The sequence below is a fragment of the Garra rufa genome, chromosome 3, assembly GCF_049309525.1.
Source record: "Garra rufa chromosome 3, GarRuf1.0, whole genome shotgun sequence".
NCBI lineage: Eukaryota > Metazoa > Chordata > Actinopteri > Cypriniformes > Cyprinidae > Garra > Garra rufa.
This window is the reverse complement of record NC_133363.1, coordinates 42777170-42805061: the sequence shown is the minus strand read 5'-3', so window position 1 is coordinate 42805061 and position 27892 is coordinate 42777170. Positions and strand designations below refer to the sequence as shown.

At 35.9% G+C, this 27892-nt stretch overlaps 4 protein-coding genes and 1 pseudogene across 8 annotated transcripts in view; 2 read left to right on the top strand and 3 right to left on the bottom strand.

The window, feature by feature from the left end:
- The window catches only part of apba2b (amyloid beta (A4) precursor protein-binding, family A, member 2b), a 113829-nt gene extending 105694 nt beyond the window's left edge, over positions 1-8135 (top strand). For all 5 annotated transcript variants that reach the window (XM_073836195.1, XM_073836191.1, XM_073836194.1 and 2 more), the window contains 4 exons: positions 3865-4077; positions 4311-4430; positions 4519-4659; positions 6772-8135. In XM_073836195.1, the coding sequence (XP_073692296.1) occupies positions 3865-4077; positions 4311-4430; positions 4519-4659; positions 6772-6843 (546 nt within the window). In that variant the 3' untranslated portion in view covers positions 6844-8135. The remainder of the gene's footprint in view (positions 1-3864; positions 4078-4310; positions 4431-4518; positions 4660-6771) is intronic.
- Positions 8136-9055: 920 nt separating this feature from the next.
- LOC141331211 (sorbitol dehydrogenase-like) lies at positions 9056-11294 on the bottom strand (annotated as a pseudogene).
- Positions 11295-11766: 472 nt separating this feature from the next.
- sord (sorbitol dehydrogenase) lies at positions 11767-14374 on the bottom strand. Its single transcript, XM_073836196.1, has 9 exons — positions 14230-14374; positions 14105-14138; positions 13861-14025; positions 13607-13766; positions 13384-13502; positions 12779-12844; positions 12513-12691; positions 12304-12425; positions 11767-12198 (listed from the first exon to the last, which is right to left on the bottom strand). Exons 1-9 carry the CDS (start codon positions 14281-14283, stop codon positions 12033-12035), a joined length of 1065 nt encoding a protein of 354 aa, XP_073692297.1. The 5' UTR covers positions 14284-14374; the 3' UTR covers positions 11767-12032.
- Positions 14375-14462: 88 nt separating this feature from the next.
- LOC141331210 (uncharacterized) lies at positions 14463-17700 on the top strand. The gene is made up of 4 exons (XM_073836197.1): positions 14463-14878; positions 16403-16823; positions 17094-17233; positions 17337-17700. Exons 1-4 carry the CDS (start codon positions 14717-14719, stop codon positions 17367-17369), a joined length of 756 nt encoding a protein of 251 aa, XP_073692298.1. The 5' UTR covers positions 14463-14716; the 3' UTR covers positions 17370-17700.
- Positions 17485-20967, bottom strand: terb2 (telomere repeat binding bouquet formation protein 2). The gene is made up of 7 exons (XM_073836198.1): positions 20904-20967; positions 20077-20158; positions 19794-19933; positions 19619-19665; positions 18031-18113; positions 17725-17813; positions 17485-17615 (listed from the first exon to the last, which is right to left on the bottom strand). The coding sequence occupies exons 1-7, from the start codon at positions 20965-20967 to the stop codon at positions 17485-17487; spliced, it is 636 nt and encodes a 211-aa protein (XP_073692299.1).
- Positions 20968-27892: the final 6925 nt, after the last annotated feature.

The following is a 27892-nucleotide window of genomic DNA, read 5'->3' as shown; positions in this document are numbered from 1 at the left end:
TGAGCTACCAAGCAAGCTTGTTACATCTGGAAAATTTAACATATGGAGCTGTAATCACAACTGTGTACGAAAACGATTACAAGTGCTCGGTGTTTTACCGCCTCTAGTGTTCATTTCTGTTGGAAACTGCAGTGATATGTACTTATTGGTACGTATTTCATGTCTTGCGAAAAAGTAGAGGTACGTTTTCGTCATGAAACCAGGTAGCAATAACCACTGGTAACATTTGAGCTAGTTTCTAAAGCAACTGTTGAACTTAGGTGCCCAAAAATGAAAATCGTCATCAATTATTCACCCTCCAAACCTGTAAGAATTTATTTCTTCTGTTAAACACAAAAGATATTCAGAAGAATTCTAAACATTTAGTTTAAAAATCTATTTTTTTTATACTGTGAAAAAAGGGGACCAGTACATGTTTGATTTCCTACATTTCTAAAGGGGTCCTATTATGTCTTTATTTTGTTTTGAGGGTGCATTAGAACATGCTTTTATGCTTGGTGGTTCGAAAATCGCATTATTTTTCACATAATTTACATTATTACAATAACTTTCCCCCCAGGCTGGCACAAATGGCTCGATTAGTTCTGGGTTTGATGAAGGTCCGCCTTCCGAAAAATGAAATGTGTTGTGATTGGTTAGCAGTACCACTGCGTTTCAATTGCAGAAGAGCTTAGACGGCATTTCAGTACTGCTGCGCCCCTTACCAAAGGTCTGTGTACAACTGCACAAGCTAGATTAAAGTGATTCTTACTTCTTTTAATATTGACAATTTTCTTACAAAACACAATTAACAATTAACCGGAGACTGGTGCTTTTCAGACGTGTGAAAGCACAGATGTCTCTTAATAGAAAAATGTGTACTCGGATCATTTTTGGTGTCTGTGATGTTGATCCTAAAAGCTGCTTCTCAAACTACTACTAAAAGTGAAATTAAAGGAATGGCATTAAACAACATTATGCAAAATGGTCAATTAAAATGCGGCAAAGAAGATGTACTGTAAAATCTCTCTCTAAGCACTCAGCGTCAGTCACGTAAATCACAGTTTCAGTTATTGACAGTTTGTTGCAAAGTCCCACCCATTTGAGAGCTCACCCGATTGTCAAATTAAGAAGCCAGTCTTCCAGATGGGACACAATTACAGTGATTTTAATCCCAGTGTCCAATAAATCAGCAAATGCTTTTCCGATGCAAATAGTGCTCTTGGATTCCTAGTTAAGCACAACATCTAAGCACAAAATTATGTGCGCATAGATTTATTAAACCAGATGATGATCAGCATGAAAGTAATGGACGTCTTTATTGAACTTTTATTCTAAATTGAAATTACGATTAGTTCATTTCCAGAATGAAAATTTCTTGATAATTTACTCAACCCTACATCATCCAAGATGTTCATGTCTTTCTTTCTTCAGTCGAAAAAAGAAATTAAGGTTTTTGAGGAAAACATTCCAGGATTTTTGGTGGATTTCCAGGGGACTTCAGTGGGGACAAACGAGTTGAAGGTCAACTTCAAAATCATCTGACGTTGTTTTACTTTTTTTGGTCAAGGGCGTTTGACTTTCTTTGCACGTTCGCTTTGTAAACACTGGTTCGGTACTTCTGCCTACATCACGTGACCTTTTCAACATGATTATGTAATGCGTGACGTCGAGCTAGTGCAAGATGAGCATTTGTGGTTAAAAAGTATATCAATTTTATTTTTATTTAGAAAATTACATCTTTCGCTGAATAAGACCCTTATTTTTTGACTGGGATCGTGTAGAGACCTTTGGAGCCGCATTGAAACCATTAACCTGATGATACCCATTGAAATCAACTATATGGAGAAAAATCCTGAAATATTTTCCTCAAAAAATGTAATTTTTTATAGAAAAAATGTTTATTGAGTGCCAAATCAGCATATTAGCTTAATTTCTGAAGGATCATGTGACACTGGAGTAATGACTGCTAACAATTTGCCATCACAGGAACACATTATGTTTTTAAATGTATGAAAATAAAAAACATAATAATCTTTATAATAATCTTTCACAAAATTTCAGTTTTACTTCATTTTTGATTAAACAAATTTAGCCTTGATGAACATAAGAGACTTTTTAAAATGTGTTTTTTAAAAGTGTCTTTTCAAGTGTCTAGATTATTTGAACAAATGTCACTGCCATACTTTGATCAAATTTTAGAGAAAATCATACACAGTACCTTGCGAAAGTATTCAAATCCCTTTTTCACATTTTATGTTGCAGCCTTGTTAAACTGCTTTAAATATTTTTCTTTCCACATCAATCTACACTCTATAGACACTTTCTACATTAATCTACACTCCATATTGACAAGTTTTTACAACTTTGCAAATGTATTACAATTTAAAAAATGAAATAAGTACATTGCATAAGTATTCATACCCTTAACGCGGTAATTAAAGCACCTTTACAGCCTTTTTGGGTATGATGCGACAAGCAGCCACATCTGGATTTGGCAATTATCTGCCATTCTTCGACTCACCTCTTCACCTCTCAAGCTCTCAAGACGCACATTTTCAGGTTTCTCCAGAAATGTTTGATTGAGTTCAAGCCCAGGCTGTGGCTGGGCCACCCAAGAGTCATTGTCCTGTTGAAAGGTGAACCTTCTGCTTTTCTTCTACTCTAACAAGTTCCTCAGTCCCTACCGCTGAAAAACAACCCCACAGCATGAGGCTGCTACCCCTATACTTTACTTTTGAGATGATCCTGTGCAGGTGATGAGCAGTGCCTGGTTTCTTCCAAAACATGATGCTTGGAATTGCGATTCATCAGACCAAAGAATCTTGTTTCTCACAATCTGAGAGTTCTTTAGGTGCTTTGTTGCAAATTCCAAGTTGGTTTTTATCTTCACTAAAGAGAAGATTGTGTTTGGCCACACCGTCGTAAATATCGAATTGGTGGAGTGTTGCAGTGATGTTTGTCCTTCTGCAAGTTTCTTGAATCTGCATATATGATTATGGAGCTCAACTAGAGTGACCATCAGCTTCTTAGTCAGCAGTTTACCCAAGACCCTTCTCCATCGAATGCTCAGTTTGGCCAGGAGGCCAGCTCTAGAAAGAGTACAAGTTGTTCCAAACTTCTTCCATTATGGATAATGGAGACTACATGCTTCTGTGAACCTTCAATGAACTCAGATTTTTTCCCCTAGATGTGTGGCTCAACACAATCCTGTCTCTGAGCTCTACAGGCAGTTCTTTTGACCTCAGGGCTTGGTTTTTGCTCTGATATGCATTTTCAGCTGTTAGACCTTTCCCAAATCATACCAATTCGATTGAATTTGCAACAGGTTAAGTCCACTTAAAGTGTAGTAACAACTATAAGATATATGAATGCCTCTGAACTAAATTTGAAGTGTCCCAGAATTATGCAGTGGAATCAGTTCAATTTTTTATTTCTCATAAATTTGCAAAGTTGTTACAAACGTGTTTATTACTTTGTCATGATGGTTTATGGAATGTAGATTAATGTGGGGAAAAAGTTATTTAAAGCAGTTTAACATGAGGCTGCATCATAACAAAACCTGAAAAAAAAAAACGAAGGGGTTTGAATACTTCCGGAAGGCACTGTATTTTGCATGCAGTCCAGGTAGGACCACGGAACCAGTGCACCATGTAACTAAATTCTGAATTCCCAAAGCTGTTCTCTATAACACATACTGTACACTAGAGGTCGAGGTTGTGCTATTTTCAACTCCCACACTGTCAGTCTCATGTTATCAACTGAGTGAAATTGTTTCCTTAATTGCTTTGTTCTTTTATGGCCTTTTATTGGCAATCAACTACAATCCCTTGCCTACAGTATGCCTCTGTCTCACTCTCTCTATCTATCTTTTTCCTCCTACAGTTGCAGCTGGAGAAGCAGAAGGGGGAGATTCTGGGCATAGTTATTGTGGAGTCTGGCTGGGGCTCTATCCTGCCCACCGTCATCCTGGCCAACATGATGAATGGAGGCCCTGCCGCCCGTTCTGGGAAGCTCAGCATCGGTGACCAGATCATGTCAATCAACAACACCAGCCTGGTGGGGCTGCCTCTCGCCACCTGTCAGGGAATCATCAAGGTGTGCAAAGGGGTTGGGCTGTCACAGTGCGCAGTGGGCTGAATCTTGGCTTGCCCATGAATCCATCTGTGTTATTCTGAGTAGCTGGTTATTAAGGGTCTGTGGTTTAGGGCTGCTAAAAGTGCTTACAATCTTGATTTCCTATTGCTATGATCCCAGTGTAATAATAACAGTGCAGGTGTGATCGTATTAAAAAAATATAATCGCATTTATGTTTTGTATATTTCTATCAGGGCCTGAAAAATCAGGTGCAGGTGAAGCTAAACATCGTGAGCTGCCCTCCTGTAACCACAGTTCTCATTAAGAGACCAGACCTCAAGTACCAGCTGGGGTTTAGTGTGCAGAATGGCATTGTGAGTATGGAGGAACAGGAGGTCTGAGATAAGCTACTGAAATATAATTCTTACTGTTGAGTCCCAACTTTTATTTTGTGCTTCTCAGATCTGTAGTTTAATGCGAGGAGGGATTGCAGAGAGAGGGGGCGTGCGGGTTGGACATCGTATTATTGAGATAAACGGCCAAAGTGTTGTGGCCACGGCACATGAGAAGATCGTCCAAGCTCTCTCCAATTCTGTTGGCGAGGTGAGTATTATACATATTCTAGCATTCGAAAGTTTTTGAAAGAGGTCTCGTATGCTCATCAAGGCTGAATTTATTTATATATAATATTAAAAATTATTACAATTTAAAATATCTGTTTTCTATTTTAATATATTTAATATTTATAGATATATTTGAATATATATTTTATTATTTATTTTAAAATTTAATTTGTTCCTGTAATGGCAAAGCTGAATTTTTAGCAGTCATTTAGGGCCCTATGAAATTCGTTTAATTTTTTCCCAAATTCCATTTTATATATATATATATAAAAAAAAATTTTTCCTGGATTCCATTTTTTTCTGTTTTAAGCACTTTAAGCAGTCATTTAGGGCCATATGAAATCTGTTTTATTTTATCCCGTATTCCTTTTCATTTATTTTTTTTAAAAGGGTGTTTTTTCTATTTTATTTTTTCTGGATTCCATTTTAATTTTTCTGTACTCAATTTTAAGCATTTTCAGGGCCCTATGAAATCCATTATATTTTTTCCCAAATTTAGTTTTATTTATTTTTTTAATAAAAGGGTATTTTTTTTCCATTTCATTTTTTCTGGATTCCATTTTCTTCCATTTAAATTTTTCGTTTTATTATAAATAATCCGTTTTATTTTTCCCCAAATTAAATTTTTTCTGTTTTAATTTTCCTGGATTCAGTTTTCTTCCGTTGAAATTTTTCTAGACTCTGTTTTAATGGTTAAATATTAATCAAAAAGCATGTCTAATTAATCAAACTCATGAAACTTACACAATTCAACAGCAATTTATTAAATGTTTAATAAAAATGACATCTTTAAGGTTCTATAAAATACTTTTTTTTTTAAATTAGGTTTTATTTTTACCAAATTGTATGTTTTCCTTTCATTTTCTGGCTTCCATTTTAATGGTTTTATTCTATTTGAATAATCAAAAGCATCTCTAATTAATTAATTTTATGAAAAAAAAAATTTTTATTATTTTTTTTAAGTATTTATTCAGAAACACAGTTTTGTGTATTTACATTTTTCTGGTAAATATTTTATCTTGTTAATATCCTTTAAAAAATAATGTTTTAAGAATAGTTTCATTATTGGTAGTAATAGTACTATCCTTACATGAGGTATATATTTTAGACAGTTTTTTCAAGTTAAACCAAACTTTTATTTTGATGGGTTGCTGTGAAGACCTTTCTGTTTGTATATATGACGACAGTTTTTCTCAAAAGAAACGTGACTCTCAGAGCAGTTCTAGAGATTATGTTTGTGTGTTCATTTTGAGGCGGCAGAGACTTATGGAAGGCCAAATGGTTAAAAAAAGTGAATTTTAACACGTCAACAACATGTAAAATTGTTTACACGTGGAAAAATGTGTTAATGCACAAACACGAAATATGCGTATAATACATGTTGCTGACATGTTAAAATTCCTGTCTCTGAACTATTTGGCCTTCCATAGAGGCTGAAAACACCATGAGCAGCAATGTGCACTTTAGTAATTTTATGTGTGTAGTAAACGAAACAGTGCGTCTGTGCCATTCATTCACACAGAGCCACGCAGAACATGCGAGATTGCAGGATACTTTTGATTTATTCATCCAAAACTTGACAAAATCTGTGACATTCTGCATTAAAAAGTAAATCCATTTTTATGACTGGCGTCCGCGATTCCATCCACATTTTCCACATTGCGGAAATCATAGGGCTCTAGTCATAACTCTAGTCTTAAGTGTCAAATGGTCACTTCAGAAATCATTGTAGTATGGTGTTTAATTTGGTGTTTAAAGTTGTGCTGCTTACTATTTTTTGTTGAAATCGTGATTTGGGATTCTTTGATGGATTGAAAGGTCAACAGAACTAAATAAAATTTTATTTGGTAATATTATGAAAGTCTTTATTGAAAGTCTTTTTTTTATCGATTTAAAACATCCTTGCTAAATAAAAGTATTAATACTTAAACAAAAAATCCTATTGACACCAAACTTTCAAACAGTAGTTCGTTACAAGATATATTAAATAATGTTAGTAGAATAATATTTAGTGTTTAGTGGAATAATATATAGTATAATAATGCTATCAGTGCTTTTAAGTAAAAAGAGCTCTTTGGTTTTCCCGAAACAGATCCACATGAAGACTATGCCAGCCGCCATGTTTAGACTCTTAACCGGTCAGGAGACGCCCATGTATATATGATCCGAGGTGGACTTCAGCCGAGATACACAACCCTGGGCACTGGGAAATGTCAGAATGCAGCAGTCACCGTTCTCCTTTTATCTTCACCAAAAATAACTCCCATCACTCTTGCTGTCTGCTAACGTTACTTAAGAGATATGGTGTGTCATTTCTGCATAGTGTGGATTTTTTTGATTTGTCATGTCTGCTCTTGGGTGTGTGCATAAGTCAGATGATAAAGAAGATGGAGTCGATGCATCTCAAGTCCTTTTCCTCCTGAGGAACATTCGATTTTGACGCTACTCTTTAATTTATTTACAGTTATGTACGTGTGGACGTTGTTGGAGATGCAAGTTTGTTTTGTAAATATGTAATCGTTATATCAATATCAGAAAGGAATGGAAAAGCCAGAGTGAGAAGTCCAGACAGGAGAAGCCCAAAACATCCCGCCTAGCGACCATTCCAGAATGTTCTGACATAACGTAACGTAAGTTATTGGATATTACACTTGATCCATTTCAGTTGTTCAGTTGAATTTGACATTTATTCAAATCAAATGCACACTAAACCAGTACACGTTCCCTTACATACAAATAACTGAATTTACTACAGCAAATAATTACGTGGCATGACCATTTGTTCAAATATGCTCAATAAGTACATACTCATCGTACAGTGAACTTTGCAACAGACTTTATGAACAGAGGAGAATCGTTTCACAGCTTTCGCCAGCCTTCATCAACGGATAAATGTCATCTAGTGGGCATTAAGGAGCAAATTTTGAGAGTAGTTTTTTACACACAAGCAAGTGAATCTTTTGTAAAATACCGTATGTACACAATTTCTGGACTTCTCCCATGCTGTAATAATCAAAAAAACGTTCTCTTGCCATGCTGTAAATGAAGTTTGTTTCGAACACAAAAACATTGTATGAAATTTAAGAGTTTATTTTTTACGTGTGCTTTTTTTGTGTATGCCCAGCTGCAACTCATTCGAGTCAGTGGTGAATGTAATAGTGTTGTTAATAGTGCGTCCACTTCCTTAAGCAGTATTAGAATGTCTGTACATAAACGTTTACCTTGTTTAGTACTGTGTCCACGTAGGAATCACTGTTAGTCTCATTTTATCTTTGTCAGGCTTTGGCCTTGGAGAAAATAAGAAGACACTGTGACCAAAAGCCTTACCGCCGAGTAAGAAAGCTTTTGAAAAAGAAAAAAGAGACATGAAACAACTAATAATACATGAATACCTGTCTGCATGCATCTTAAAATGACACCATGGCTAAATAACAATAAAGTGTAACATAAGCCCTTCATGTTGTGTTAACTTTGATTCTCTTGGTTTATTTGTGACCCTGGACCACAAAACCAGTCATAAGGGTCGTTGTTTTGGAAATTTATAGATCTGAAAACTGATTGAATAAGCTTTCCATTGATAATTTTGACAATATTTGGCTGAGACACAACTATTCGAAAATCTGGAATCTGAGGGTGCAAAAATATCAAAATATTGAGAAAATCGCCTTTCAAGTTGTCCGAGTTCTTAGCAATGCATATTACTATTAGAAAATTAAGTTTTGATATATTTACACAATATCTTCCTGGAGCATGATGTTTACTTAATATTCTAATGATTTTTGGCATAAAAAAATCGATCATTTTTACCCATACAATGTGTTTTGGGATATTGCCACAAATATACCCATGCTACTTAAGACTGATTTTGTGGTCCAGGGTCACATTTGGGAACTAAAGGATTGCTGGAAGCCTGAGTGGGTCATACAAAATCCATATCCATGCCAACCACTTCTAACAGTGGCCAGCTTCCAAACTTTAAAATAGCTCCCTCGCCTCATATTACGGACCTAACGAGCACAGATTTGAGTCTCACAGTTGGAAATCAGTTCAGCCAGCTCACATTTCTCAGACATTGACATAGTCAAGAAAAGAAAAAGAAAAACAGCTAATAATGAAACTCCTTTATCTGATCTACGCAGAGATGAGAGGGACATTGCCAAGCTTTATAGCAAGATTGCGAGACAGGCTATTTGTTAAAGAGTGTGTGAGTTTAATAATCCTCCACCAATTTTGAGGATCACTGCACCCCCTAGAGGATATTAAAATACACTACAACCTTTTCACGAACGTTTAAGTATAAAACAAAGGAACAAAAACATGCCCATCTATTATTAGAGTTTCAAAATATCAGAACTGCTGTATTCCTAAAACAGATCTCATGGGTTTTGGTCATTCTTATCACATTTTAACATGACTTTAACGGCAAGCCCCTGCCGTGACTTCTCAAAGGCCTCCGCAGCCTGCTCCAGTGGGAATCAGTGGGTGACCAGGGGCTTGACATTCAGCTTCTTAGAAATAGTTTCATGCATACATATAATCTTTGTAAAGTTGTACAGTTTAAGTCAAAAGTTAACATACACCTTGCAGAATCTGCTAAATGTTAACGTTTTACATATAGTTTACATATAGTCCACAAGAGAAAATAGTTGAATTTATAAAATTGACCCCGTTCAAAAGTTTACATACACTTGATTCTTAATACCGTTTTGTTACCTAAATGATTGACAGCTGTGTTTTTTGTTTAGTGGTAGTTGTTCATGAGTCCCTTATTTGTCCTGAACAGTTCAACTGCTCACTGTTCTTCAGAAAAGTCCTTTAGGTCTCACAAATTCTTTGGCTTTTCTGCATTTTTGTGTATTTAAACCTTTTCCAACAATGACTGTATGATTTTGAGATCCATCTTTTCACACTGAGGACAACTGAGGGACTCACATGCAACTATTACAGAAGGTTCAAATGCTTACCGATGCTCCAGATGGAAAAACGATGCATTAAGAGCCAGGGGGTGAAAGCTTTTGAATGGAATGAGGATGTGTAGCTACATTTTTGTTATTTTGCTTAAATATCAACTTTTTTTTTTCATTTAGTACTGCCCTTCAGAAGCTACAGAAGATTCTTACATGTTCCCCAGAAGACAAAATAAGTTAAATTTACCCTCATCTTTAAATTCCAAAAAAAGCATCATTTTTCCTTCTGAAGCATCAGTGAGTGTTTGGATCTTCTGTAATAGTTGCATATGAGTCTCTCAGTTGTCCTCAGTGTGAAAAGATGGACCTAAAAATCATACAGTCATTGTTGGAAAAGGTTTAAATACACAAAAATGCAGAAAAGCCAAAGAACTTGTGAGACCTGAAGGATTTTTCTGAAGAACAGCAGGCAGTTTAACTGCTCAGGACAAACAAGGGACTCATGAACAACTATCTCTAAACAACACAGAATTAAGAGTCAAGTGTATGTAAACTTTTTGAACAGGGTTATAAATTGAACTATCATTTTCTCTTGTGGACTATATGTAAATGTCCTTTAAGTGAAAAATCTTATTCAGGTCAGTACTAAATAAAAAATTACATGCATTTTGTAGGATCCCTCTTATTTTGGTAAAATAATTAACATTTTGCAGATTCTTTAAGGTGTATGTAAACTTTTGACTTCAACTGTATGTGAATTTCCAGACTTACGTATTACAGTAGTGGAATACACCTCTGATGTCAACTTCTCTGACAGATGCACTGAGAAGAGGCATGGTGGTTTTCTGAGCACCAAACTCAACCAGCACCACAACTCCTCCAGAATGAGTAACCTAGACAAAAACACCATCATTAGCACAAAAACAAGGTTTAAGTATTATCTATGATTTCAGCACGAATACTTTCTGCAGTATGATTTTGTTTTTGTCATTAAACTCACATAGATGGCTGTCTGAATGCTGCTCTGCACTCCAGTGCATTCTATGCTGATTTGCGGCATGCAACCCAGCATTCCCTCCACTTTGGTTCATCCTCTTTCTTCACATGAAGCAGGAAGTCTGCCCCCATCTCTTTAGCCTTGGCAAGCCGACCAGAGGACAAGTCTACAAATACAGCTAAAAAACACACTTCATTCATATACACAATTTATACAAACATAATTCCCTTTTATACATACTGAATATATACATTACCACTTATCAGCACTTGTGAAGCACCCATTGTTTTGGTCACCAATAAAGACACTAGTCCAATTGGTCCCATGTTGATAAAAAAAAATATATATAATAATTTTTATTTTTTGCTAGAATCAGTCACATATCCCAGAAGTCGTGTTACACAGATAGCATTCTGAAAATATAGCATATTATCAAGTGATAATAAATTAATAAACATCAGCTGTTTTACTTTCCTAACACACTAAGTAGCAGTGGCCATGTAGTCAGAGGTCATTACACTGATTGGCTTGTTAATGTGTAACAGATGCATAAACACGTGCAATCATTACACACCACTGACCTGCACTGGAGACAAACACTGAGCTTTCAAGAGTGACTCCTGCCCTTCTGCCTACTGAGAGGGGTTGAATCAGGGCTCCCTCCTCGTGGGTCAAGTTATCAGGATTATGATTAAAATTCATAGAATTAATGTGCCATGGCCTCTCTCATTATACACCTCCAGTCAACATTTTTTGAAAAGTAAGATCTTTAATGTTTTTTATAGAAGTTTCTTCGGCTCATCAAAACATGCAATTATAAATTACAAATGCAATGCATTCAAACTAAAAAAAAGAATTAAATATCATACCAGCCTGAGATTTCCTTTAGAGTGCAGAACCACAGAGAGGCTGTCTTTTCTTCACTCACACATACAGAATGGCTGTTCAGTAGGGTCCATTCTCATAATAATTTGGTTCTGTCTTGAGCACAAACGCTTTCCCTCACACACCGATGCTACTTTTTGGCAGAACAAATCGTCCTATTTTCTCAGGTCATTGAAATCAAATCGATCAAAAGTATCTTTGTATCATGAATCTTTGGTTCAGTGTTAAGATAAGTAAATTGTAAATAGTAAAAAAGGCCAGTTATTATTATATCATTACATTAAAAACTGCACTCTGACAATGTTGCATAAAATTGCATTTAATACTCATTTTCATGATTATATAATAACAAGAGGTTTGTTTATAAACACTTTGCTAGAGTAAACTGCTACATTAATGCAATTGAGATGATAAATAATTACATCCACTGTGAAAAAGAATCACTGAATTCCTGTAACTGCTGTACCTGAGATCACATGGTAATGTTACTTTTTAAATCAGCTGGATTAAGCAAATGTATTCAAGTGACTGTAGCTAGGCAATAATCAGGTCTAAGAGTCAATCTCATGGGTTTTGGTCATTCTTGTCACATTTTAACATGACTTTAACCCCAAGACCCTGGTGGGTGGTTTCAAAGGCCTGCGCAGCCTGCTCCAGTGGGAAACGGTGGGTGACCAGGGGCTTGACGTTCAACTTCTTGGACGCCAACATAGAAATAGCTACCGGCCAGCTGGGAAAAAACAAAAAAGGAATATGATCAATAAGTGTGTAATGGAATAAACTTTTATTTTGAAATGTACATAAACATTGTACATACTAAAACAAATCTACTTACGTATTACAGTAGCGGAATACACCTCTGATGTCAACTTCTCTGACAGATGCGTTGAGAAGAGGCACGGTGGTCATCTCGGAACCAAGCCCAACCAGCACCACCACTCCTCCAGAATGAGTAGCCTGGACAAAAACACCATTCAAGTATGATTTATGATTTTAGCACGAAAACTTTCTGCAGTATGACTTTGTTTTTGTCATTAAACTCACATAGATGGCTGTCTGAATGCTGCTCTGCACTCCAGTGCATTCTATGCTGATTTGAGGCATGCAACCCAGCATTCCCTCCACTTTTTTGGCCATGTCCTTTGGTCCGTCCTCTTTCTTCACATGAAGCAGGAAGTCTGCCCCCATCTCTTTAGCCTTGGCAAGCCGATCAGAGGACAAGTCTACAAATACAGATTAAAAAATAGACTTTATTTATGCAATTTATACATATATAATTCCCTTTTATACATACTGAATATATACATTACCGCTTATTATTACTTGGGAAGCACCCATGGCTTTGGCCGCCAACAAGGACACCAGCCCAATTGGTCCTATGTTGATAAAAACAAACATAGTCTATTTTTAGCTACTGTTTAAGTCAAAAGTTTGCATACACCTTGCTAAATTGACCAAAATAAGAGGGATCATACAATACAAAATGCATGTTATTTTTTATTTAGTATTGACCTGAATAAGGTATTTCACATAAAAGACATTAACATTTTGAGATCCATCTTTTTACACTGAGAACAACTGAACTTTTTTATGTGAAATATCTTATTCAGGTCAGTACAATATAAAAAAAACATGCATTTTGTATAATCCTTCTTATTTTGGAAAATAATTAACATAATTAACATTTTGCAGATTCAGCAAGGTATGTAAACTTTTGACTTAAACTGTATAACCAGTCACACATTCCAAAAGTGATGTTATACAAATGCGATATTAGCTTAATAAGCAACAGTTGTATTACAGTCCTGGAACACTACACAAAAGTAGCAGTGGCCAAGAAGTCAGAGGTCATTATGCTGATTGGCTAGTTAATGTGTAACAGTTCCATAAAGATCTATCATTGTAGAGCACTGACCTGCACCGCAGACAAACACTGAGCTTCCAAGAGAGACTCCTGCCCTCTTGCAGGCATGAATTCCCACTGACAGGGGTTCGATCAGTGCTCCCTCCTCATAAGTCACATTATCGGGAAGCCTGCAAACACACAAGTATATACATGATTATTATGCAAAGAAATCAAAGCAACATGAATGCTTTCTCATTAAATACAGTAAACCATCCGGTAATAGTGATCTGACTTGTAGCAGAAGTTTGCATTGTGTTTGTAGTATCTGCATAGGTTTCCATCATCTGGAGGAGTGGCACAGAAAAATATGCTGGGAGACAGATTGTAGTGTCCAGATTTAAAGTACTCATCTACTTCACGAGGAACTCCAGGCTCAATGGCAACTCTGTCCCCTGTTGAATACAAAAGAAAATGAATGAAAACTCACTTAATCTGAGTGTAACTGACTTAATATTAAAAACTAAGCCAACTAAAGAGAGAACTAACCTGCTTTGAGGTGCGTCACAGCAGAGCCCACTTTCACCACACGACCAGAGGCTTCATGTCCCAATACCATTGGCTGTTTTAATACATAGTCGCCGATGCGGCCATTCTGCCAATAGTGCACGTCTGATCCACAGATGCCCACAGAATGCATCTGAAGTAACACCTCTTTAGTAAAGAAGGCAGAAAAAAATACAAATATTGAACAATGCATTTGGAAATATTACTAAAAGTGATAAATATATACCATTTGGTCCTGGTTCTGGAATGGGACGCTGTTCCTGTTAAAGATATAGAAAATCTGCATTTATAAATCGTAAATTCAAGGGTTGCAAAATCTTCTGTCTAAATCTAAAATGCACAATGTCATACCAATCTGAGGTCTCCTTTAGCGTGCAGGACGAGGGTGAGATTGTCTTTCTCCATTTTGTTCTCTTATACACGTACAGCCAAACTCTAGAAAACCTAGGTATTCCTAGTACATATACTCATTCAGCTCCTGTACGGATCATGCGCGCTTTCGCTCATATGCACTGACGTCCCTCACGGCCATCCCACTTCTTCCTGTTTTCCGGTACGCCATTCAAGAACATCAAAACGGCGCGCTGTGCAGTTAAAGCGCAGTCTGTACAAAATAACACAGAGAACTGCAATCAGTAACTGCTTTCTGCATTTTAACATTGTCCTTATAGAATAAACAAATAAAAATTCTCCAACGACCTTTCTTGCATTAATATAGTAATCGATAAATATCACTATGCCGGAAGTTGCATGTAACCATGGTGATGATGACGCGTCCAGCTTTATTCATTACCGTCTGTTTTTGTGAATTTTTGTGTTTTTGTTAAATGAGATCAAAATGGACGGGGATGATATCGTACTTGAATGTCTTAACAAACGACAGGAGAGTCTAAACATGAGTCATCGGGATTTAGTAGTTTTGCCATCTGGAATTTCGAGACTTGTTACATTGAAAAAACTGTTACTGAACAACAATAAGCTCATTTTACCACCAGACGAGGTAAGCCATATTCTCAAATGTACTCTTGCTTTCAAAGCAGCTACTCAGAAAGTGAATGAATTCACAGCACACATCACATATGGGCCATCCTAATGATTTGGTCCAAAGTCAGAGTTTGAAACGTCTTGGAAAAAAATGTGTATTTTTCAAAAAAAAAAAATTTTTGTGTGTTTGCAAATTGTATAATATCCAAGGTACACATTTCTAGTAAACATTCTTATGTGCAGTTAATTCTTGCATTGTATTTTCATAAAGTTTTGGTATATTTGTCCTCTCCCCAAATTTGTAATAAGTTTTTTGCTTACATCTTACATTGTGTGTGTGTGTGTATATATATATATATATATATATATATATATATATATATATATATATACACAGCTATTTTGTTAACATTTTTGCAGAGGTAAATCATTTTAACTGGAGATTTGTTGTATTTTGAATACATTTTTTGTAAAAGGCAAAAAAGTTGATTATACTGAGTTTACAGTTACGGATTCAATAGTTTTTCATATAATTTAGTAGTAATTTTGACAAAACATCCCATGTTTCGGTAGTGACAATAATGCTTTGGTAGTGACCACATCACATTACAGACTTTTAACTTGCATATTAAAACACTACTAAAGCATACTAAAAAACGAAGAAATTGAATAACTCTGCTAAAAGTTTGTTTATTTTCCCCAAATATGAGGATTATGTGTCCCCTTTTGTCACTACCGAAACAATGACAAATTTATAGAACAACACCCAAAAAAATCAATGTTAGATTTTAGATACTTTTGAAGCTAGCTCAAAGATGCTAATCAACACATGGTTAGCTAGCACAGTTCTGAACAGTGGTACACATAAAAACTAAATGTTATGGAATAACTTTCAAAAAAAGTGTGCTTAATTGCAGAAAAGGGTGTTCGATAGTGGTAATCCTTAAAGTAACACAGAGATTTTTCAGACTTTTGAACACATTTACCTCAAAATGACGGGGCCTATCTACTCACTATGTAGCTATGAGAGACACATGAAGATTTCCTGATCATAAATGTAGTGGTGTAGTTAAAATCAGTCTTAGCTAATGGACTAAAAATACACTGTTTTGGTAGTGACATAACTTTTTTTTTTTACATAAATTTTAATACTTTACAAAGAAAATATAAAATAAATATATATTTTTAAAGAATTAAAAAGATACTTTTAAAAACAACAATGAAAAAAAAATATTAAATATCATTTTCATAAGTTGAAATTTAGAGGTTAGGGTTTGGGACAGCCACCTCCCAATTGAAAGTACCCAATAAATGATGATTTTACATATTAGGCTTACTGATATTTTAAATATTATTGTGGGTTTCAATAGATAATGTAAACATCTGAGATTTGAATACTTAAATGATTTTTAAATGTGTTTATAGTTGTGGGACAGCAGTTTGGACCAATTCCGTAGGATGACCCATTAATTAACATCTAACATTATTGTTCACTGTAAGCAGAAATCTTGTCTAAAACATTGTTTGCATCCCCTGTAAGATTCTGCATCTGGAAAAGCTTGAAGAACTGATACTGGATAGAAACCAGCTGACCATGCTTCCTGGCAACATTGGATCCCTGAAACACCTGACTTACCTGGGCATAAACCACAACCCATTATCTGTTCTCCCAGAAGCAATAGGTGACCTGAAACAGCTGAGAGAGCTCTGGGCTGTAGGATGCGGTCTCATCTCAATACCATCATCTATTGGTAAACTCAGCATGTTAGAGAAACTTGGGCTCCATAAAAACAAAATTACACACCTGCCGTCACAATTTGGGGGCCTCAGCAGTTTGCAGTGGTTAAACTTGGCTGATAATAAACTCCAAGACCTCCCAGAAGATGTTAATCACTTAGAGTCACTGGTCTTTATGAACCTGGATAAGAACTGTTTTACACACATCCCTACTGCACTAACAGGTTAGAAATTCTTCTTTTAATGAAATGACTAGTTATGGCATCAACATTAGTTTTTTTTTTTTCTGGCTACAGTTTGCTACAAGAAGCTGTTGTACCTTTAATCTGTCACTTTGCTCTTATTAGATATACATTGTTAATGTTTAAAAGACTAACAGTTACTCTTTCACTCTGATTACTATTGCTAATGATTATTAGGTCGAAATCCCTGTTTGGTGTTGGTGCTTGCATGCAATTTTTGTGTTCTGGTAATGTTATCATACCTATTTCCAGACATGGCAAATCTGCAGATCTTGTCTGTACAATTTAACAGCATCAGATCACTGGAGGATTACTTAATCCCTGGATTCAGCAGAATTACAAAGCTTGACCTCAGAGAAAATCCTTTAATAGAAAGACCACCTCACTGGAAGGTAATTAAACATAAACAGAAAATAAACAGGGACACAGTACATCACTTTGATGATATTACTATTGTTACTCTCTGTAACCTGTCATTTCTCTGTTCACATACAGGGATTGGATTTCATATTACTGGGAAAAGTCTGAAGAAGCAGATTCATAGGAGATGAGCTGGGACTGAAAATGAGGATCCATTTGCATTCAGTACTTTTCTCAAAGAAACACGTAAAATATAAGGAATCCATTTCTTATGTTAAGCATATTACATTACATTTATGTGACAATGAGGAGGTGTCACATCATTAGATCTTGAAACACTATGGCCATGGAGAGAGGGAAGAAAATCATAAAGTTCCCCTGAATACTTCTTCATTTGGTCAATGTGAACATATCCTGCACAAGAGACAGAACAATAAACAGTTTCTAAATGTGAGAACATGTGAATTATGAACTTAGTTTTATGAAAGTACTCGGGTCCAGGTTTTGTTTGTTCAATAAGTACCTGAGATCATGTTGTTAACAGGATACAGCCGCATCTCACAACACGAACACACTTTGTTCGGTGATGCAACAGTCTCGTAATTGTCCTGGCTAATAGATAACACGAACATGAAGATAACATGAGGTTAAGCCATGTTTTTATGAAGATAAAGTGCTGCGGTAATGAAAATAATATTTAGACCTTAGTTGTATAGTAAACAGGAACAATATGGAAAAATTGACTACAATAAATCTATGCATTATACTGAAAATCTATAAAAAATTTAGACATAAATAAAAAAATTAAAAATGTTGAGTTAATGCATACCTGTTTTTCTCTCTTCCTGCTTGATCTTCAGGCTCATCAGGCAGACTGTCTTCAGACACTTCAGTATGTTCTTCACACATTACCTTTAAAGGGAAAGTTCACACAAAAATGAAAATCCTGTCATGAATTAATCACCCTCATGTTGTTCCAAAGCCATGTTTGGAACACAAATTAAGATATTTTTTAAAATCTGAGAGCTTTCTGACCCTCCATAGACAGCAAGGGTTCTACCACGATCAAGGTCCAGAAAAATAGTAAGGACATCGTTAAAATAGTCCATGTGACATCAGTGGTTCAACTGAAGCTATGAAGCTTTTAGAAGCGACGAGAATACATTTTGTGTGCAAAGAAAAGAAAAACAGCGACTTTATTTAACAATTCTTCTCATCCTGTCTGCCGCCATTGTGGAGAGTATCACGACACATGTGCTGCGTCCCAATTCGCCTACTTATACTATGCCCTAAAAGTATGTACTCTTTTTGTGAAGAAAAAGTACATACTTTTGAGTATGTAGCAGAATAGTAGGCAAGCTTTGGGACATACTACTTCATAATAACTGCTTCTTTAACGGACGCTCTGTTGCTTAGTTACCTGAATCCTGTCACTGTTTAAACTGCCCTGTCCATCATCACAGTTAACATTATCTACATTTCGTTTAATTTAATTTCCTACCGTATTAGAGAGAAATGAAGAGGCACGTTCTTTCACGAGTCTTTCATGCCCAGACCTCTGCTCGTGTTTGCATAATTATGCATTTAAACGTTAATGACCAAACCTATCATTATAAAAGTTCATAATGTTGCTGCACATGAAATATAACGCGGATAACCTTTAAAAAATTTTTTTTATTGATTATTTATCACTCAAACCCCTTTCTCTACCTGTCCGTTGGTTGCACATATTCTCCATGTTTGTAGTTTAACACTTTTTATGCGTGTTTGTAGTTCTAATCGAATCCTCGTTCAACGCGCAATGTGTTGTGGGCAATATTAGCCGTTAGAGTGTGCATTGATCCGCACTTCGAATTCCGAAGTTAAGTAGTAGACCATCCGGGAATCTTTGGAATACTTTTTTAAACATACTACGATTTGGGACATACTAATTCTATTTTCGAATACTATTTAGGACGGATAGTATGCGAATTGGGACGCAGCAATGCACTTGCTTTCCTCTGAATGTAAACAATGCTCAGCGCATGCATGTTCTATGTCAGCAGCACCACGCGCATGCATTGTTTCCGCACAGAGGAAAGCATGCACATGCGTCATGATATTCTCCAAAATGGAGCTAGGGTGATGCAGAGAAAAACTGTTGAACAAAGTCGTTATTTTGTGCACAAAAAGTATTCTTGTGGCTTCTAAAAATTACGGTTGAACCGCTGATGTCACATGGATTATTTTATTGTCTATGGAGGGTCCGAAAGCTCTCGGATTTGATCAAAAATATCTTAATTTGTGTTCCGAACACAGGGTTTGGAACAACATGAGGGTAATTAATAACAGAATTTTCATTTTTGGGTGAACTATCCCTTTAATAGATTGAGAAGTTAATAAATGACATGGATTTAACAGTCAACATGTTCTCCTACCTGGTCATCTGTTTCCCAAATGAACCCTCCAATTTGACCTCTAATTTCTAAAGAGAAATTTTTTTTAACAATATTCAGGCATTTACTATTATTAAATGCAAAAACTACTCATTTTTACATTAGAACTTGTCAGTAAAAATAATAACATGTTTATGGTTTACACAGGACATCTCACCATTCTGGACAGAGTTGGGTGGCAGAACATAGAGGCCAAAAGGCACAGATTTTACACTCTGGCGGGGTTCACATGCTGACAGGAAATTGCTGTGGAAAACCGTTGCTCTGTCCTTTATGTAGTCCTCGCTTTCATATATCCTAAAACATAAAGTAATCAGGTAAAACTTTGTGGTTTGGGTGCAGTATAGATTTAGAGTACATTATATAGGCTGGTTTCTTTAGTATTTAGTAGTATAACCAAGTCACCCTCAAATAAGAAATGTACAGTAAACAAAATATACCTTTTAGTGTCTTCAGAAGAGGCATCAGCACTGAAAAGGTAATCTGCTGTTTTCCAGGAAGAAAGAGCTCCACCTTCAGAAACTAAAAGAACATACACTCATAATGTAGCCAACACATATTTTAATAGTTAAAGATATAATAAGATAACGTATTTCCAAATATAGTGTTTTCACAACGCGTTATCAATCGGCCATATTGGTGGCACTGAATGTAAACAATGTCACTGAACTGAATGAAACTCGCATATTTTGTGGATTTTTGCTGCTGAAAATGGTCAGTTATTGTCATGTTTTGGGCTGTAGTAATCGATCGGACCAGGAAAAACATTTGGAATACTTTAGACTGCTAAAAGTTATAACAAATCAAGGAGAAGAGTGCAATAAAAGGGGTTTGTGGCTGGCGAAACCAGGGTAGAGCAAGAATCTTGACAACATTTGTGTTTGTTCTTATAATTTCCGGTCAGGTGGGTGAAATATTAGGCTAATATCTTAATTAATACTGCTCGTATGTATCTTTACCACCTATTAACTTAAGTTTGTCAAAATATTGTGCCCCTTCTCCACAGCCCTTCTCTGTATGATTTAGCAGCTTCCACACAATTTCCTGTGGTTTAGACAGCATAAATTAGCAGAACAACTATTCAGTAGTACATTAACCATGCAATCAATGCTGTTGTTTACATCTGAGTATCGCCAATATGGCTGCTTATCTGGCTAACTGACCAAATTGTGACGTAAGTGCAAACCCTCTATTCATTATTACAGTCTTTAATTACTTAACATGAGTTATTTTAATAGCATAAATAGCCAAATACTCATTATCTCACCCCAGAAGCTGGTTACATCCTTTTCAACACTGCAGGAGAACCACGCTGTTTTTCCTTTAAACATGTTTATACTGAGGTGTTTATCACTTCAGTTCGCACAGAAACGATTCGCAGGCCTTGATGTTGCAATTATCCTTCTTCAGATGTTACAGGTGAGAAGAACATACAAACTTTGACTGTGTTAGCTATTTATTTTTGTTCAAATGCCAGTTCTCACTTATGCCTAGACATAAATCGATGTTCAAATTAAAGTAATTAAAGAATTACGAAAACAAACACGTGGGCAGTAAAGAAGAAAAGTTCAGATGAATTACCAAGGAAAAATGAAACCGTTCATACGCTAGAATCGACAAGCGTTACTTAGCTCACACACCAGTTCGATTTGTGAACGAATCGTTTTTTTGACTCGAATCTTTTCACTGAACATGTTAAACGTAGAACCAACAAGCGCTCAAACATCGCCTCAGGCCCTAACGGGCAGTCCGGTTCGTGAACGAATCGTTATTTTGAGTCTGATCTAATTACTGAACCTGTTAAACCTAGAACCGACAAGGCCTGAGGCCTTAACGAGCAGTCCGATTCGTGAACGAATCGTACTTTTGAGTCGAATCTTTTCACTAAACCTGTTAAACCATAGTGTTAAACCTACTCACAAAACCGGTCTGAACGATTCGTTCCGAAGTCAACAACTCGAGAACCGAGAAATAACTCCTCCCGACATGTCCGAAATAATGAGTGAGCTAATTGTAGGAACATTTGAAGTAAAAAAAAAAAAGCATCCTTATTTTAAAATGTAATCGTAAATATTTAATAGCCATATGCACCTGCAAATATCTTAGAGCAGAATGTCTGGGACCACGTGATGACGGAGTGACGTAATGACGTGAAAGAATGACTGAAGCATTTTTAATCTGACTTTCCATCATCGATATTTACATCGGTTTTTATATTAATTAAAGAAATGTTAAAGTATTACTAATAATTAATAGTATATCTTCATTACTATTTTAATTAATAGTCTATTATTGTTGTTGTCGTTGTTTGTGTTAAATAATTCCTAGCAGTTTTGATGCTTAATATTGAAATCTCAATACAGAAAAATGTGTTTCATTGTTTTTACTTTTTGCCACAAATGTCCAATAAAATGTCGTATTGTCGTGATAGAAGAGAGCTCTAGCCGTTATTATAATTTCTTCAAACATTCTATTGCTAGTACACTGGGAATGGAGCAGGATAAAGTAGTGTAGTACACGCTCTTGTTCACTAGATGGTGCCAGAACGGCGTGATTTAAGAGAGCGGAATCCGTAGTCACTAGTCAGGCCTTGAAAATTCAACCGCTGATAGAAGGGACAGCAAGAACATATTTCTACCCTCCAGTCAACCCTGGATGATTCAATCTAATGGTTAAAGCTGTTGATCGAATTGCATTTGTTATTGATCGTGTTTGGCTGTGCAGTTTGGTACTTAATTACACGCCAACTATGATTTAGGTAACGTTAAGCTGAGGTTCTTTGTTTATGTCGTGTTTATTCCCCACATGTCTGCTAGTTCGTTTTAAGCTGGCTGAGAGGTTGTTAGGCTGGCACACGTGATTTTACACACGAATTTATTTGTGCTACGAAAGCTATGCTAAAGTTAAACACATTCGTTCTACTCACTCAGGCGATTGCTTAATAATATCTGTCATGTCTTGACAGCCAGTTATTTCATACTGTCACTTTAAGACATGACCAAAGTACACAGAGCCAAAGTGGCCTCTATATCTCCATTTGTATCCACAGCACAGAGAGAAAGACAGTTTCTGACCTTGTGAAGACTATTTGTAAAACTCTAGTGATGTTCCACCATTAATCAAAAGCAGTACAAAAACTTCATCACAGGACTGTTTTAACAAATGCACATTCTTGTTCAGAAAATGGTTTTACTGGTTTTGTGGTGATCTAAACATGTTTTGAGGAACGCAACGCTAGGATTAGTGATTCTGATCTTGCTGTTGTTGAAGAGATTGTGGAAGTGTCTGTCATTATATGCTTTATATCAACATGAGGTTTACCCACAGGTCAGTCATTTATATGGAGTTGGCAGCTGCTGGCACCCACTAAAGGTAAATTGCTTCCTGTTTTTAGTGGACAGCACTGTCATGCAGTCTTGTGTTTTATGTCTCCAGAAGTCTATTAGAAAAAGACAACTGTACAGTAGAACAATAATGTGATATCTGCTGGGTAATTGTGGATTCCTGCTCAGATGAGATTCCTGTCACAAAGGTTTCAGTAGGTTCACCTCAAGTAAAATCACACAATTATTTTTTTACTGGAATCTACAATGCATTGTGCACCTAAAGGTTTTGAACAGTAAGATTTTTAATGTTGTTTTTTTTTTTTTTTTAAAGAAGTTTCTTTTGCTCACCAAGCTTGCATTTGTTTGATCCAAAGTACAGCAAAAACAGTAACATTTGGAAATATTTGTACTATTTAAAACAACTGTTTTCTATTTGAATATATTTAAAAAAGTAATTTATTCCTGTGATTTCAAGACTGAATTTTTAGCATCATTACTCCAGTCACATGATCCTTCAGAAGTCATTCTAATATTCTGTTTTGCAGCTCAAAAAACATTTATTATAATTAATATTATTATTATTATTATTATGTTGAAAACAGCCGAGTAGAATATTTTTTTTCAGGTTTCTTTGATAAATAGAAAGTTCGGAAGACCAGCATTTGTCTGAAATAGAAAATTAAAGCATCCTTGCTATATAAAAGTATTAATTTCTATCATTTCTTTCTAAAAAATGTATTTATTTCAGATAAATTGCTGATCTCTGGACCTTTCTATTCATCAAAAAATCCTGAAAAAAATGTACTCATTTGTTTTTGAAATATTGATGATAATGATGATAATAATAGAAATGTTTCTTGAACAGCAAATCAGCATATAAGGATGATTTCTGAAGGATCATGTGACATTAAAGACTGGAGTAATGATGCTGAAAATTTTGCTTTGATCACAGGAATAGATTTTTTTTTTCAGTTTTTGCTGTATTTTACATCAAATAAATGCAGGCTTGGTGAGCAAAAGAAACTTCTTTCAAAAACATTAAAAATCTTACTGTTCAAAAACTTTTGACTGGTGGTGTATATGGTCAAACCAGAAAGGTTTTACTGGTTTTAATAGTATATTTCTCTCAGCTTTTTAAGGAGGTTTTAGTGGTGTAAATAAATATAGCAAAATTTGTTTTGTCCAAGCAGTCAGAATACAGTGATGCTAGATCTTAAAGGTACAGAGGAATTTTATTTATTTTGTAATTATTTATATATTTATATATATATATGCAAATAGGATTTAATCCTGATATAGATTACTATACAATGATACTGATATGCTGTTGAAATCTCTCAAAGTAAAAAATCTGCCTGTTTTCATTCATTATCTAAATAAGCAACCTACACAGATGCAAAAGGCTTAAAATCAGTGAGCGACTGACGATGACAAAAGATTTTAAACAGATTTTTTCACTATAGTGACAGCAATTACAAATAATTTGCATATTCTGCAAATGTGCTAGATTAAACATTAAATCTAGCAAAGGACAAACTATCCCAATTATATCTGCATTTTATGGTTCAGTGCTCATGTTTTTTTTTATGGTAATATATTTCCATAATCTGCATGATTTTATAAGACAGGCCATCAGCATCATCGTCTTGTGCTTTTTTCTGCCAGATAGAGCAGACAGTATAATTTTTCTTCATACTTTGCATATACTTGGAGATGTTTTCTATTATAGTGAAATAACATTACAGTTTAATGTAGCAGCTTTAAACGTAATAAGGCATAATCTAGAAAGCCATTATTTAGATGTGCAAGTGCAAGTAGTCTATTCTTGGCCAAGAGGGGTAAACTGAAGTACACCCATCAGGGAGGATGAAGACTTCAAAGCACAACTACCTTCTTTTCTTTTAATTGACTGACAGAGCCCTGACAGCACAATCTAAAAATAGAGAGAGAACGACATAAAAAGAATCTACTAAAATATAACTTTGTAACCCTGGTACACTTCGATTTTTAGCTTAGGTTTTGAACGGGAAGCAGACTTTTGCAAGAGGTACTAAGTACATTTTGCTGAGACTATGCATAAAACATTACAAGCATATACAATGGGACAGACAGAGAGAGATTTACAGATGCACTGAATTTAAACAGAATTCAGCTTTCAGGATATAGCAGCTATGTTTTCTCTCATGCTGTTTATATGGAGTGATGAACTGATCCTACAAAGGTTAAAGTCACTGAGGGATCTTATTAACATTTTCTTTTTTTGTTGTTGTTTTGCTAGAGTAAACTAGTCATTATTGTAATGTGGTATACTGCTCATCATGCTGTGTACAGTAGATCACAGTTAATCAAAATTAATACATATGTTTTTGTTTGGGTCTCTACTATTACAATTGATTTCTTTGTCTAACAGTATTATCAGCATTGAGAAGAGTATGCAGAATGGACAGGTCAAGGCGAGGCCTGGAGTATTTGTCATCATATAAATCTTCGGGTGAGACAGCAACACCTATTTACATTCCAGCATTTATCAGTCTTTTTGCAAACGGGTTTAAACACTTACTGATGCTTCAGAAAGAAACACGATGCATTAAGAGCTGGGGAGTGAAAACTTTTGAACAGAATAAAAATGTGTACATTTTCTGTTATTTTGCCTGAGTATCATAATTTTTCCTTTAATACTAGCCTTGAGAACCTACAGAAGATACTTACATGTTTCCCAGAAGACAAAATAAGTTAAATTTACCCTGATCTTCAAATTCCAAAAGTTTTCACCCCCTGTCTCTAAACGCAGTGTTTTTCGTTCTGAAGCATCGGTAAGCGTTTGAACCTTCAGTGAGAGTTGCATATGAGTCCCTCAGTTGTCCTAGTCGTTGTTGGAAAGGGTTCAAATACACAAATGCTGAAAAATCAAAGAATTTGTGGGATTTGAAGGACTTTTCTGAAGAACAGCAAGCAGTTTAACTGTTTAGGACAAACAAGGGACTCACAAAAAAAGCAGCTGTGGATGATTCAGGTAACAACACAGTATTAAGAATCAAGTGTACGTACACTTTTGAACAGGGTCATTTTTATAAATTCAACTAATATTTTATCTTGTGGACTATATGTAAATGCCTTTTATGTGAAATATCTTATTCAGGTCAGTACTAAAAAAAAAAAAAAAAAAAAAACATGCATTTTGAATGATCCCTTTTATTTTGGTCACATAATTAACATTTAGCAGATTCTGCAAGATGTATGTAAACTTTTTTTTTTTTTTTTAAAGGAGGTGAAGTGAGGCCAAGTATGGTGACCCATACTTGGAATATGTGCTCTGCATTTAACCCATCCAAGTGCACACACACACACACACAGTAGTGAACACACACACACACACCGTGAACACACACCTGGAGCAGTGGGCAGCCATTGCTGCGGCGCCCGGGGAGCAGTTGGGGGATCGGTGCCTTGCTCAAGGGACTCACCTCAGTCATGGTATTGAGGGTGGAGAGAGTGCTGTACATTCACTCCCCCCACCTACAATTCCTGCCGGACCTGAGACTCGAACCTGCAACCTTTGGGTTACAAGTCCGACTCTCTAACCATTAGGCACTTGTAGCCATACAATATTGCATTAATTCTGTCTCCACTAATGCCAGCCAAATTGTGTATGATCACATTACATGTTGCTGCAGTACATTACATTACTGTTTATAATATAACCCACACATGCTTATTGGATTGGCGGAGCCGTCCACATGGACAGATGAAAGCCGAGAGGATGATGGGGAGTGTGGGGGATTAGTATGCGGATGTCCTGTGAGCGCTAATTAGGCAGTTTAGCTCTGAAGCACCAGACCCTGCTGCACCGTGACTGTTCAGTAGTGAGATCCACAATCAAGCAGCCGTGAACAGCCTCAGATTTTACTTTGACATGTTGCTTGCATCACACGGCCTGTGGTATTGGTCTTTGTTAGCTCGTGGGCAGAGCTTGGTGTCAGTTTTCAAATGGCACAACCATCCCCTGAGTGTGGATTTTATTGTTTGTTTGGTGTGATAAAGTTGACATTACCATTCTGTTTTGGTTAGCGTGTTCAGCGGGCTCTTTATATGAGTAGACTGACAGCCAATCAGCCTCTTTGTTTCAAATGTAAATGCAATGTCTTGTCCAGCTCGGCTAATGACTTCAAAGGGCCCCTTTTCATGGCAGGTGTCTCTGGATTAAGGCAATTGCGGGACTGTTCTTGTTTTTTCCCCCTCTCAGCTTCACGTTTGAAGTGTCATCACCTGCCTTCCCTTTCAGTATAATTTTGCTTGTATCCAACTCTCTCAATAGAAGAGTACTAAAATAAGTGTTCTTTTAAAAGCCTTAATTGGAGTGTCAAGATGAGTGTAATTCTAAAACACTCTCAGTTAGTAGCATTTGGCGAATGTTGGAAAAGCAAGTAGCTGATATGATCATTTTACTACTAGTTCACAGATATTGAGCCAGTGTATTTGAGAGATGTTTTTGTTATCTCATTTAATAACCTGTTACTGTATACTGTTTTCTGTATGGTTCGGATGGTTCACTCAAAAAATTTAAATTCAGTCATTAATTACCAACCATCATGTCATTCTAATGCGGTAAGACCTTCGTTCTTTGCAAAACAAATTAAGATATTTTTGATGAAATCCAAGAGCTTTATGACCCTGCATAGACAGCAATGCAACTGACATGTTCAAGGCCCAGAAATGTAGTAAGGACATTGTTAAAATAGTCCATGTGACATTAGTGGTTTAACCTCAGTCTTATGAAGCTATGAGACAAACTTTTATTCAACAATTTCTTTTCTTCCGTGTCAGTCTTTGACACGCGTCGTGGTACTCTTGTGAATGTACGTCGAAGACTGACACTGAAGAAAATCAACTGTTGAATAAAGTCATTATTTTTGTTTTCTTTGCGCACAGA